The sequence below is a fragment of the Monodon monoceros genome, unplaced genomic scaffold, assembly GCF_005190385.1.
Source record: "Monodon monoceros isolate NGI ecotype Baffin Bay Population unplaced genomic scaffold, NGI_Narwhal_1 Super_Scaffold_10, whole genome shotgun sequence".
Taxonomy (NCBI): Eukaryota; Metazoa; Chordata; class Mammalia; order Artiodactyla; family Monodontidae; genus Monodon; species Monodon monoceros.
This window is the reverse complement of record NW_021703766.1, coordinates 45917653-45930932: the sequence shown is the minus strand read 5'-3', so window position 1 is coordinate 45930932 and position 13280 is coordinate 45917653. Positions and strand designations below refer to the sequence as shown.

General features: G+C 56.0%; 1 protein-coding gene across 8 annotated transcripts in view; it reads left to right on the top strand.

Annotated features, from left to right (window-relative positions):
• FCGBP (Fc fragment of IgG binding protein) overlaps nucleotides 1-13280 on the top strand; it is a 141535-nt gene that overhangs the window by 123963 nt on the left and 4292 nt on the right. For all 8 annotated transcript variants that reach the window (XM_029238836.1, XM_029238810.1, XM_029238851.1 and 5 more), the window contains 8 exons: nucleotides 220-361; nucleotides 2614-2951; nucleotides 4294-4867; nucleotides 5200-5816; nucleotides 6263-6806; nucleotides 7884-8455; nucleotides 8762-9335; nucleotides 10407-10606. In XM_029238836.1, coding sequence (XP_029094669.1) covers nucleotides 220-361; nucleotides 2614-2951; nucleotides 4294-4867; nucleotides 5200-5816; nucleotides 6263-6806; nucleotides 7884-8455; nucleotides 8762-9335; nucleotides 10407-10606 — 3561 coding nt within the window. The remainder of the gene's footprint in view (nucleotides 1-219; nucleotides 362-2613; nucleotides 2952-4293; nucleotides 4868-5199; nucleotides 5817-6262; nucleotides 6807-7883; nucleotides 8456-8761; nucleotides 9336-10406; nucleotides 10607-13280) is intronic.

The following is a 13280-nucleotide window of genomic DNA, read 5'->3' as shown; positions in this document are numbered from 1 at the left end:
AGACATCTAGTAGCTATTTCGGAATAAACAAATGAGTGAGTAAATGAATGAAACTGAATGAATGAATAAATTGGGCCCCAAGGCCATGCTGTGCCTTAGACAAGGGGCCACCCTGCTGGAAGATGTCCCTTTTATGTCCTCCAGACCCCTTTATGCCCAGAACACCAAAGTTGCCAGAGTCAGCTGCCGCCCTGAGAGCTGTGCCCTCTGTCCCCACAGCTGGGGCGGACTGTGCTCATTGACAGCTGCCAGCAGCAGTGCGTGTGCCACGCCGGAAAAGGCCTGCTGTGCCAGAACCACAGCTGCAATCCAGAGCAGGTGTGCCAGCCCTCGGGAGGCGTCCTGAGCTGCGTCACCAAAGGTGCTGGGCTGGGGCCAGGGCCGGTGTGGCTGGGGTAACAGAGGACGGGGACGCTGCAGCTGAGGGCGATATGACCCGGCTCTTCACGGTGGGAGGCACAGAGGACTAAGGATTGAAGTCTCAGACCTGGGGACCCCTAAGCTGGGATTCCCAGGGCCAGGGGCAGTAGCCCTTCAGACTGGAAGGCAGGGACTCTTATGGTGGAAACCAGGCTGTGGGAAACCTCAGGGATAGGTTTCCCAGGGCAGATGGCAGAGACCGGCAGTGTAAGGCAGGGACCGGCAAACTTTTTCTCTAATTGGCCAGATGGTAAATATTTAAACTTGCAGGCCATACGGTCTTGGTCACAACTACTCACCTCTGCCGTCACAGCATGAAATCAGCTGTGGACTTTGTAAGTGAATGGGGTGTGGCTCCAATGAAACTTTATTTACAGAAACCGGCAGCTGGAAGTGTATAGTTTGCTGGCCACCGGTATGCAGGTTTAGGCTTAGGGTTTCAGACACCATCCCCAAGGGGTAGAGGAGACTGGGACCCACAGGGACAGAAAGCAGAGTCCTGAGGTCTAAGGCAGAGACCCCACCAAAGCCAGGGTCTTGAATACAGGACCCACCTCGAGTGAAAGATCAGGATTTATAGGGACACACTCTCAGACAGGGGACACCTCTCAGGATTAAGTCTAAGCCACAAAGCCACCCCACAGGACTGACTTCACGGGGTGGAGGGCAGAGAATTATTCCTGAGGATAAAGGGATATACCTCCAGAACTGACTGAGATCTCAGGGCTGATGGGCAGGATATCAGGGACTCCCAGGGACCGGAGTATCTTGGTCAGAGTCCAACAGGAGACAGAAGCCACACAGTAGCTTAAATAGGGAAAGTTTAATAGAATTCTTTGCTTGTAATAGGGATTGACTACTAAGGGATAAAAAGAACGCCGACGAACACAGGAAGAGCAGATGTAGGGAGCAGCCCCTGCCCCCAAAGGTTACAGCAGAGCACCTAAGGAAGGGAGGAATTGGGAAGACGGCCCCCACTCCAAGGCTGAGAGGCAGATCTCATTGGAGGGTGGCAGAGAGGTTGTGCAGGCTGAGCTGGAAGGTGGGAAAACCCCCACTGGGGTGCTGGCAAAACTCACTGGGAAGCCACCTGCCGGGGTGCCTGAGTGACTCGCTGGGAAACCAGCTGGGGCCAGTGAACCTCACCGAGTGGGTGTCCCCCAGGCTGCTGGCCCTGCTTGCCACCAGGAGCCTGGAGAGCAAAGCCCACTGGAAGCAGAGCAGCCCCTTCCTCCTGCCGTGACCCTCCAGCACCTTCTGCTGACAAAACCTAACTTTATTGGTGGATTTGGAGCTAAGGGGCAGTCAACTGAAAACTGGCACAGGGGGAGAGAGAAGGAAGTTTTAAGGCTGGGGTCTTGGGCACAGGGGTTCCAAAAGCTGGGTTCACAGATTCAGTGGCCCTAGGAACAGTCTTGGACAAAGAGACCCTCGGAGGTAAGGCCTGAGAAATGAGATCCCCAAGGCCAGGGTCTTAGGCACAGCAACCCCAAGGAGATAGAATCTTGCACAGAGGGATTGCCAGGCTATGAGACTCAGATACAAGGACCCCAGGGTCAGGGTCTCAAATGGTGGGACCTCTGGGGTTAGTTTCTCACCAGAAAGTTCCTGAAGTACCTTGGTCTTGGGCACAGAGACCTCCAGGACCTGGGTCTCAGGTGTGGTGGCCCTCAGGAGGCTGGGAGCTCAGGTGTGGGGGAACCCGGGCCCGAGGTCTTGGACACAGAGAACCCTGGGCTGTGGATGTCCTCATGGATGCCCACAGGGCTAGCATCACAGACACAGGGACTCCTGTGTCTCTGGTCTCAGACCTCGGTCCTCTGGGGCTGAGATCTCAAGCAAGGGGACCCCAGAGCCTGGGTTTCAGATGTAGGGACCCTAGGACCTGTGTCTTGGCTGCAAGGACCTTGGGGCCTGGGTCTCAGACAACAAACAGCAGGGCCTGGGTCTCAGATGTGGGGACTTTTGACAGGGTCTTGGACACAGAGTTTCAGACGTGGAGGGGTGCCCAGGGCCTGGTCTCAGAAATGGCAGACTGTAGGGCCTGCATCTCAGATGGGAGGAACCTGGAATCTGGTCTCACCCCCAGTTGCCCTTAGAGCCAGTATCCCTCGCACAGATTGGGGCAGATGCTGGGAAGTAGCTGGCCGTATGCTTGGCAGCCCCTCAAGGTCCTCTCTTCTCTGCCCCCAGACCCGTGCCATGGTGTGACGTGTCAGCCACAGGAGACATGCCAGGAGAAGAATGGCCAGGGTGTGTGCGTGCCCAACTACGAGGCCACGTGTTGGCTGTGGGGTGACCCACACTACCACTCTTTCGATGGCTGGAACTTTGACTTCCAGGGTACTTGTAACTATGTGCTGGCATCAACCAGCTGCCCAGGGAGCAGTGCCCAGGGCCTGACATCCTTCACTGTCACCACCAAGAATGAGAACCGGGGCAACCCCTCTGTGTCCTGTGTGAGGCTGGTCACCGTGACCATCCTCAACACCAACATCTCCATCCACAAAGGCGAGATCGGCAAAGTCCGGGTAAGGATGGCCCCTGATCCCCCAGGTAGGGTGGGAAGGGTCCTGCCAGCCACAGTTAGGAGCTCAGTGCTCCCTCTCTTCACTTAGGCCTGAAACAAAATGGCAGCAAGAGCAATAATAATTACAACAAAAACATCACCCCTCTATTGGGAATTAAATGAGTCTAGCCCTTTGTTAAGGGCTTTAATGTAGGACTTAAATTTTGCCTTTTTAGAATTTGCCTTTTTAGAGATCTGGGTTTGAATCCAGGCTCTCCTTATGAGCTGTGTGATGTTGGGCAAATGACTTGACTTGGTGGGCCTCAGTTTCCTCATCTGTGAAATGGGGATCATAGCAGGCCCTGCCCCACAGTGAGGTGATGCATGTAAAGTGCTCAGCTGAGAGTCTGACCCAGGTAAGCACCCTTGACTGTTTGTGAGGGAACAAATGAGAGGCCCAGAGCCTCCGACATGAAGAGAAATTGAGAGAGATGGAGAGAGAGAGAGATGGACTGCCCAGAATAATGGAGATGCAGATTAATGTCAGCTCACAGGGAGAGAATGAGGTACGGAACAGAGCAGGCCCTCAATAAACGATGGTGAGTGAGTGGAAGAAATGCCCAGACACACAGACATGCACAGGAGATGATGAGAGAGGGAGGGACTAGGTGAATGAGACCCAGAGAAAGACCCAGAGAGATGGACCTAGAGAGAGAGAATGTCACACACACACACACACACACACACACACACACATGCAGAGAGAGATAGTGCACAAGTGAGAGAGACACAGAGAAGGGAGGGGGCCCAGAGAGAGAGACAAATGAGAGAAACTCATAGAGAATCCGGAGAGAGAGAGATAGGTCTAGATATAGAAGGAGTGAGAGAAACAGAGAGAGAGAGATGAGGGAGGGAGACAAAGATCAAAAGAGAAACCCAGGGCTTCCCTGGTGGCGCAGTGGTTGAGAGTCCGCCTGCCGATGCAGGGGACATGGGTTCGTGCCCCGGTCCGGGAAGATCCCACATGCCGCGGAGTGGCTGGGCCCGTGAGCCATGGCCGCTGAGCCTGCGTGTCCGGAGCCTGTGCTCACAATGGGAGAGGCCACAACAGTGAGAGGCCCACATACCGCAAAAAAAAAAAGAGAGAAACCCAGAAAAAGCAGCAGAGTGGGCTTTCATTCTCCAGGGCCTGGACTAGAGCAGATGTCCGTAATGTTTGTCAAATGACTATATGACCAGCAGTCACGGGGAAGGCCTTGGCAGCTCCCAGCCATGGCAGGACGAGCAAGGGAGGCAGGGGGCCAGAGCCGGGCCTCGGCATCTCCAGTGACCTATGTTTGCCTCCCTTCCCCCTCTTCCCCCAGGTGAACGGCGTGCTGACGGCATTGCCTGTCTCTGTGGCCGGTGGGCAGCTTTCAGTCACCCAGGGCGTATCGAGAGCGGTGCTGGCCACCGACTTCGGGCTGCGGGTCAGCTATGACTGGGATTGGCGAGTGGAGGTGACGCTGCCCAGTAGCTATCACGGTGTGGTGTGTGGGCTCTGTGGGAACATGGACCGTAACCCCAGCAACGACCAAGCCTTCCCTAACGGCACGCTGGCTCCCTCCATACCCGTCTGGGGCGGCAGCTGGCGGGTTCCAGGCTGGGACCCACTGTGCTGGGATGAATGTCAGGGGTCCTGCCCAACATGTGCCGAGGACCGACTGGAGGAGTACAGGGGCCCTGGCTTCTGTGGACCCCTGGCCCCTGGCTCCGGAGGCCCCTTCGCTGCCTGCCATGCCCACGTGGCCCCTGATAGCTTCTTCAAGGGCTGCGTTCTGGATGTCTGCCTGGGCGGTGGGGCCCAGAACATACTTTGCCAGGCTCTGGCTGCCTATGCCACTGCCTGCCAGGCTGCTGGGATTGTCATTAAGGACTGGAGGACGCAGGCCGGCTGCGGTGAGTGTTGGGGGACAGAGCAGAAGCTGGGGGCAGGGGTCCTGTCTCTTTGGGGCTGGTTTGGTTTCACTCCAGTCCTTCTGGGTCTGTTTGTTTGTTTTTTTTCTCTCTGTCTCTCTGTTTTTGTTATTGTCTCTCAGTCTCTTGGCGCTTGTCTCTGTGTCTCCCTTTGATTGTCTCTCATCCTCTCTCTCCCTGTCTCTGGGTCTTTCGTTGTCTCCTGCTCTGTCTCTCGTGGTCTCTGTCTGTCTCCTCCTACCCTATCCTCAGACCCCACCTCCTGACACCATTCTCTCCCTTTCTTTCCCTCCCACTCCTTCATCCACCCACAGAGCTCTCCTGCCCAGAAAACAGCCACTACGAGCTCTGTGGCCCACCCTGCCCAGCCAGCTGCCCGTCTCCTGCACCCCCCACTGCCTCTGCCCCATGTGAGGGCCCCTGCACCGAGGGCTGCCAGTGTGACTCAGGCTTCGTGTTGAGCGCCGACCGCTGCGTTCCCCTGGATGGTGGCTGCGGCTGCTGGGCCAACGGCACCTACCACGAGGCAGGCAGCGAGTTTTGGGCTGATGCCACCTGCTCCCAGCGGTGCCACTGTGGGCCTGGCGGTGGCTCACTGGTCTGCAAGCCTGCCAGCTGCGGGCTAGGTGAAGAGTGTGCCCTACTGCCCTCAGGCCAGCATGGCTGCCACCCTATCAGCACAGCTGAGTGTCAGGCCTGGGGTGACCCCCATTACATCACCCTGGATCGGCACCAGTTCAACTTCCAAGGTGCCTGCGACTACCTGCTGAGTATGCCCTGCCACAGACTACCCCCGGGGGTAGAGAACTTCACGGTCACTGTAGCCAATGAGCACCGGGGCAGCCAGGCCATCAGTTACACCCGCACTGTCACCCTGCACATCTACGGCCACAGCTTCACCCTCAGTGCCCGCTGGCCCCGACAGCTGCAGGTGAGGGGTCAGTGGGCCAGGCAAGAGCATGTGCCAGCCCTGGAGTTGCCTGGGACAGTTAGGGGTCTGCCACTACTCTGATTGCCTTTCACGGGTTAACAGGGCAGATGGAGGGATCGAGAGAGAGTATAGGCCTTGGAGCTGGATGGCTTGGAGTAGTGGCTTCCCCATCTCTGAGCCTTAGTTTACTCCTCTGTAAAATGGGTCTAAGAACAGTACCTGCTTCGGAGGGTAGTGTGAGGAGCCAGTGACATCGTGCCTATAGTCGCTTATTATTAGTACTACTATTATAATTACAAGGGGGGAGGTCACGTGCACAGGGACCCTACCCGCCACCACCACCACCGCCACCACCACCCCCACCCCCCCGCCACTAGATAGTGGAGTCAGGATTCGAACCTGTGCCTGCGACGTTCACCACCCCCACTCCCACCCCGACCCTGTAGGTGGACGGCAGGCTGGTGGCGCTGCCCTTCCAGCTGGACTCGCGCCTGCGCGCACACCTGAGCGGCGCCGACGTGGTGGTGACCACGGCCACGGCGATCTCACTGGCTTTCGACGGAGACAACAACGTGCGCCTGCGCGTGCCGGCGGCGTACGCGGGCGCCCTTTGTGGCCTGTGCGGGAACTACAACCAGAACCCCAACGACGACCTGAATGCGGTGGGTGGGAACCCAGACGGCTGGCAAGTGGGCGGCGCCGAGGGCTGCGGGGAGTGCGTGCCCGGGCCGTGCCCGCAGCCCTGCACGCAGGAGCAGCAGGAGCCCTTCGGCGGTCCGGACGCCTGCGGCGTGATCTCTGCCCCCGACGGCCCGCTGGCTCCTTGCCACAGCCACGTGCCGCCCACGCAGTACTTCCAGGCCTGCTTGCTGGATGCCTGCCAGGCTCAGGGCCATCCGGGAGGCCTCTGCCCTGCCGTGGCCACCTATGTGGTAGCCTGCCAGGCCGCTGGGGCCCAGCTTGGCGAGTGGAGGCGGCCGGACTTCTGTCGTGAGTACTGATCCATGCATGGGCCGCATAGCAGGGGTCTCCCCTCCTCCCCCCTTCCCAGGGCTCTAAGACAAGAGCCTTCTCCTCGGTGGGCTTAGGCACCACCCTGCCTCCCCTGAGCCCAGATATCTCCTGTGAAAGAAACACCTTGGCGTTCACACACTGAAATATACCAGGTCACGTTCTGCAGTGGTAGAGACTCAGATACACGTGGTTGGAAACCCTGCGTCCAGTACCCTCTCAGGATTCATGTGCTTAGATAGACTGGGGTGGCTGACCCTGTCCAAGCTACACAGCTAGATAACACCTGGTCAGGTAGACTCTCTCAGCTACCCCTGGTCAGAGAGACCTAGAGAGTTACACCTGGTCAGATGCCCCTAGACGGTTTTAAACAGGGAAATACACAGGGTCGGATAGAACTGGTCCCATAACCTCAGACAGAGACTCCTCTGGTCAGAGACACTTGATCACATTTACACTGAGACACACTTAGGCAGATATACCCACGTAGAATCAGGACCCTGACATAGCCCCAGGCAGGTATATACAGATTCATGGTCAGATAGTCCTGGGCAGTTCCCCTCAGACAGATCTCCTGGTCAGATTTATCCTGTCAGCTTCACCCAATCCACATACATGTGGTCAGAGTCACACACTGACAGACCCTGTCGTCGAGACCATGAGCGGCTCCAGGTCAGACATTGACGGTCAAGCATACTCGTGTGGATTCATACCCCAAGGTACATCTGGCCAGATTCACACCCTGAGATACAGGTGGTTCCTGCATATCTTGGTCAGATATATGGGGTTGGATTCACCCAGTCAGATCGACTTGATCTTTAGAAACACTTGATCCAGTTGACACACTACCTGGGCAGAGAGACCCCAGATCCCCACACTGAATCCCCCCGTTAGATGTAATGGATCAGATACCCCGCTCAGATCCCCAGACAGATTCACTCACGAAATGTGCTCAGGCAGAACATACAGATTCACCTGGGCAGGTTCTCCCGCTCTGTGCCTCCCCTGTGTTCCTCCCTCGTGCCTGCCTGGCTCATTCCCCTCTTGTCCCCACAGCCCTCCAGTGCCCGGCCCACAGTCACTACAAGCTCTGTGGTGACTCCTGCCCTGTGAGCTGCCCTAGCCTCTCAGCGCCCGAGGGCTGCGAATCCACCTGCCGGGAGGGCTGTTTCTGCGACGCTGGCTTTGTGCTTAGTGGAGACACCTGCGTGCCTGTGGGCCAGTGCGGCTGCCTCCACGAGGGCCGCTACTACCCGCTGGGCAAGGACTTCTACCCGGGTCCTGAGTGTGAGCGGCGCTGCGAGTGTGGGCCGGGCGGCCAGGTCAGCTGCCAGGAGGGCGCGGCCTGCGGGCCCTACGAGGAGTGCCGGTTACAGGATGGCGTCCAGGCCTGTCGCCCTACAGGCTGTGGCCGCTGCCTGGCCAGCGGGGGCGTCCACTACATTACCCTCGACGGCCGTGCCTATGACCTGCATGGCTCCTGCTCCTATATCTTGGCCCAGGTCTGCCACCCACAGCCTGGGGACGAGGACTTTACCATTGTGCTTGAGAATAATGCGGCTGGAGATCCCCAGCGTCTGGTGGTTACTGTGGCTGGCCAGGTTGTGGGCCTGGCTCGAGGGCCACAGGTAAGTGGACGTGGCCTTGCCCTGGGGGTCTGAGGGCAACCTGGCCCCACCTTGGAGGCTCTGAGGGGGACAGGGCCCACCCTGGGGGTTTTGAGCGAGATATGACCCTGCCCCACGGGGGACTGAACAAGATACAGCCCTGCCCTGGGGTCTCTGAAGGGGACACGACCCTACCCTGGGAAGTCTGGGGGGGACATGGCCCCACCCCAGTGTGACTGAGAGAGAGACAGCTGCATCCTGGGAGTCTGAGGGAACTGCCTTACCTGTGCTTCTATGAGTCCCTGACGCCTCTGACCCTCCATCCAGGTCACTGTGGATGGTGAGGCTGTAGCCCTGCCTGTGGCTGTGGGCCACGTGCGGGTGACTGCCGAGGGCCGGAACATGATTCTGCAGACCACCAAGGAGCTGCGTCTTCTCTTTGACGGCGATGCCTACATCCTCATATCCGTCCCTAGCCCCTTCCGTGACCGGCTTTGTGGCCTCTGTGGGAACTTCAACGGCAACTGGAATGATGACTTTGTCCTGCCCAGTGGCGCCATGGCTCCCAGCGTGGATGCCTTTGGAGCCGCATGGCGGGCACCTGGCTCCTCCCAGGGCTGTGGCGAGGGCTGTGGGCCCCAGGGCTGCCCCCTGTGCTCAGCAGAGGAGACGGCGCCGTATGAGAGCCTTGAGGCCTGCGGGCGGCTCCAGGATGCCAAGGGCCCCTTCTCGGCCTGCCATGCAGCTCTGAGCCCCTCTGAGTACTTCCGCCAGTGTGTGTATGACCTCTGTGCCCAGAAGGGCAACAGTGCCGCCCTCTGCCGCAGCCTGTCAGCCTACACAGTGGCCTGCCAGGCAGCTGGCGTGGCCGTGAAGCCCTGGAGGACAGACAGCTTCTGCCGTGAGTGTCCATGGGTCCCTGGGAGGACTTCAGCCCAGGCTCGGGGGCACCATCTGGCCTGCTCCCTGTCCTGTGTGCATCTCAGGAGCAGTCCCCAGCTCCTCCCACAGCACACCCTGCTGGCTTCCCTCCTGCCTGGCTGACCGGCCCTTCTCAGACTCCTTTCAGGGGCCTGCTCTCCTGAGACCTCAGATACAGTTCTTCTCAAGGCCCATCCTGAACCTTTTTTGTGGTGACCTTGGAGGGTGGGTCGGGCAGGTCAGAAGCTCACACAATAAAGCCTGAGTCTGTGGCTCACCCAGTTCCTCCAGGATGGGACCATAGCCCCTCAGATCCTTTAAGACAAGGCTGCAGCTCCCTCAGACGCCCAGCCCAAGACTATACCTCTTAGATACCCCCAGTTAGGGCTTATATGTTTCCTTCAAACCCCCAGGACAGGGCCATGTCTCCTTGGACTCTTCTGGACAGGGCAGTGGCCACTCATGCCCCCAGGGCAGGGCTGTGTCTCCTTCATTCTCCTCAGGGTAGGACCTACATCCCGGCCCATACCTACCCTTATAGCCTTAGATTTGTCCTCGGTGCTGGCAGTAGACACTGCCTGTCTCCATGTCTGACCTCTCTCCTGACTGCCAGCCTCATGGGTCCAGTGACCTCCTGGACACTTTGCACTTGGTGTCCTCAGGGTCCCTCACACACCTCCTGTGTTCCTGTATGACATCAGCATTTCACCCCAAACCTGATCCTCCTATTCCTGATCCTGGTCCTCATCGCGGGGCAGCCACACCATCCACCAGTTGCTTAGCCAGAGCCCAGGCCCTCACTCTGGTTGCTTCCCCTGGGTCCTCACAGCCCCCATCCTGGCCCTGACCTTCTGTCTGTATTTCCCCAATGCAGCCCTGATCACACTGGGCCATCGCTATCTGTCCCACTGACAGATAGGGCAGGGCCTGGAGCTGTCTTCATTGCTGTGTCCCCAGCACCGGCAGCCCAGAGCTGGGTGTGCAGTAGGCCCCATTCATTATTCAGTGGCCGTGTGTAGGCATGACCCCACCCTGCCTTCTCTCTCCGCAGCGCTCCAGTGCCCTGCCCACAGCCACTACTCCATCTGCACGCGCTCCTGCCAGGGCTCCTGTGCGGCTCTCTCTGGCCTCACGGGCTGCACCACCCGCTGCTTTGAGGGCTGCGAGTGTGACGACCGCTTCCTGCTGTCCCAGGGTGTCTGCATCCCTGTCCAAGACTGCGGCTGCACCCATGACGGCCGATACTTGCCAGTAAGCAGGAGCTTGAGATGGGCAGGGAGGGTGGAGGGGCTTGAGGGGGACTCAGAGTTTCTGTGCTGACCCCCTCGAGGATGGGGACAGAGAGGCTGCCACCACTTCCCTGCTGTGTGACTCAATGTTAGTAACGTCCCTGTGTTAGTTTCCTGTGGCTGCTGTGACGAATGACCGCAACTCAGTGCCTTAAAACAAGAGAAATTTATTCTCTCACAGTTCTGGAGACCAGAAGACAGAAATCAGGATAACTGGGGCAAGATGTCGGCAGGGCGGCACTCCCTCCAGAGGCTGTAGGGGAAAAGCTGTTCCTTGCCTCTCCCAGCGTTTGGTGGCTGCAGGCATTCCTTGGCTTATGGCCACGTCACTCCAATTTCTGCTTCCATGTCGCATTTCCCCTCCTCTTCTGTATGTGTCATAAAATTTCCCTCTGGCTCCTCCTTATAAGGATACACTTGGTTGCATTTAAGGCCCACCCAGGATAATTTCAGCATCTCAAAAATTCTTAATCACAACTGCAAACACCCTTTTTCCATATAAGGTAACATTTACTGGGTCTGGGACCTGATGTCTTTGGGGTGGCCATTATCGGGCCTACTACAGTCTCCTTCCTGAGCCTCATTTTCTCCATCTGTAAAATGGGGTTAGTCATCATCCTTGCACCATAGGTGTCTGAGGAATCGGGGGTGATTTTGCTTGAAAGGCACCCACTGAGCACTGGGCCTCACCCTCCATGTTCATCACGCTCAGTAAAAATAATAGTAATTTATAGCAGAGCACAGCTACAGTCATTTAATAATGGGAAGTGAAAGTTAATAGTTGATTTACTTTTGTGATTGATATTTTTTGAGCCCTTACTATGCACCAAGTTTGTTATAGACGTCATTTGATAGTCACAGCGATTCTACGAGTCACGTACTATTGTTATTTTCCCCATTTTATGGATGACAGAGAGAAGTCAGCCCAAGGCTACCCGTTAGCAAGTGGGGAGTCTGGGATGCACACCCCAGCAGCCTGGGCTCACCTTCTGAACTACTAGGCTGTCCTGCTTCTTCAAAAGCATATTTATCAAATAAAGGAAAGATGGATTACCACATCCCTTCCCTGTTCCTCCCAGTTTTATTAACAGCAGAAAGGTAGGCTAGAGTGTCTAGAAGTGCAGGACTTCTGCAGAAGAAGATGCCAAACTACTCCTACTCCTTCCTTCAGGCCTCACCGCCTACAGGAAGCCCTCTCTGATCCCCTAGGTGGGGTTAGGCTCCTCCTCTGGATCCCCACAGACCCCTGTGCTTCCCCATGCCAGCCTTGACCACTCTGCCCGTGCTAGAAGGTTTCTTGGATTTGTGGGTCTGATATTCAGGGGAGAGGTCTAGGCTGGAGACATAAATGTGGGAGTCATCAGTATAGAGATGGTAATTTTTTAAAATTAAATGTATTCATTTTGTTTAAAGTTCTCAAACTTTTATTTTTAAATAATTCAAATTTAAGAAAAATTGCAAGAATAGTACAAAGAACTCCTGCCTACCCTTTACTCAGGTACTTCGAATGTTGACCTTTTTTGCCACTTTATCATCCCCTCTCTCTCTCTCTCTCTCTCCATATATATATATATATATATATATATGTTTGTATGCATACACACATACTGCTTTTTCTGCACCATTTGAGAGTATGATGCAGACATAGTACCCCTTTACCCCTAAATACTTTTGCAAGGATTTCTTAAGAATAAAAAAACTCATTTGATCTGACCACAATACAATTCAAAGTCAGAAAATTAATACTGACTTGATACTGTTATCTAACGTAAAGGTTTTATTTGAATTTCACCTGTTGTCTCAATAATGGTCTCTATCACAATTATCCACACCCGACCCACACCCTGGGCCACTGTGCAGCTGAGGATCAGACACTGCTTTTAGTCTTCATGAGATTTGGTGAGATCACCAGGTAGTAAATGGTAGATAGAGAAAGAATAGATCTGAGGACTAAGCCCTGGGCAGGATAGTGTTCAGGATTTGGGAGATGAGGAGGAACTTGAAAATGCAGTGAAGAAAGAACAGCCGGTCAGACAGGAGAAAACCAGGAGAAAGTCCATTTCCTGGAATTGGGTTTCCAGAGCCCTCTGTTCTAGGCTGGGGGTGCCAGGACTCTGGAATATCTCCAGTGCCCACTCCTACCTGTATCAGTTAGATTTTGCTGGGTTGCAAACCACCCCCAAAACATAGTGGCTTAAAACAACGGTTTGTTTAGTTCACAATTCTGCAGCTCTGCAGTTTGGGCTGGGATCAGCAGGGCAGTTCTTCTGCCACCCCTGGGCTCACTCATACATCTCTGGTCCCCCAGTGGGTCAGCTGAGGGCTGCCTGTCTCTCTTCCACGGGGTCTCTCATACTCAGGCAGGCTAGCCTGTGGTGTCTGGGAAGGGTTCCGAGAAAGAGAGAAGAAATCTGTAAGGTCTCTTGAGGTCCAGGCTTGAACCTGGCACAGCGTTGCTTCTGCTGCATTGTAATAACCAAGGCAGAGTCTTAAGGCCAGCCCAGATTCGTGAGGAAGGGGAAACTCTATTTCTTAATGGGAGCTACTGCAAAGTCACTCTGCATGGGTCCAGAGGGTTGACGGGTTGTGTCTGTTTTTTCAGTCCACCGCACCACTGTAACCTGGCCCCTTTCTGT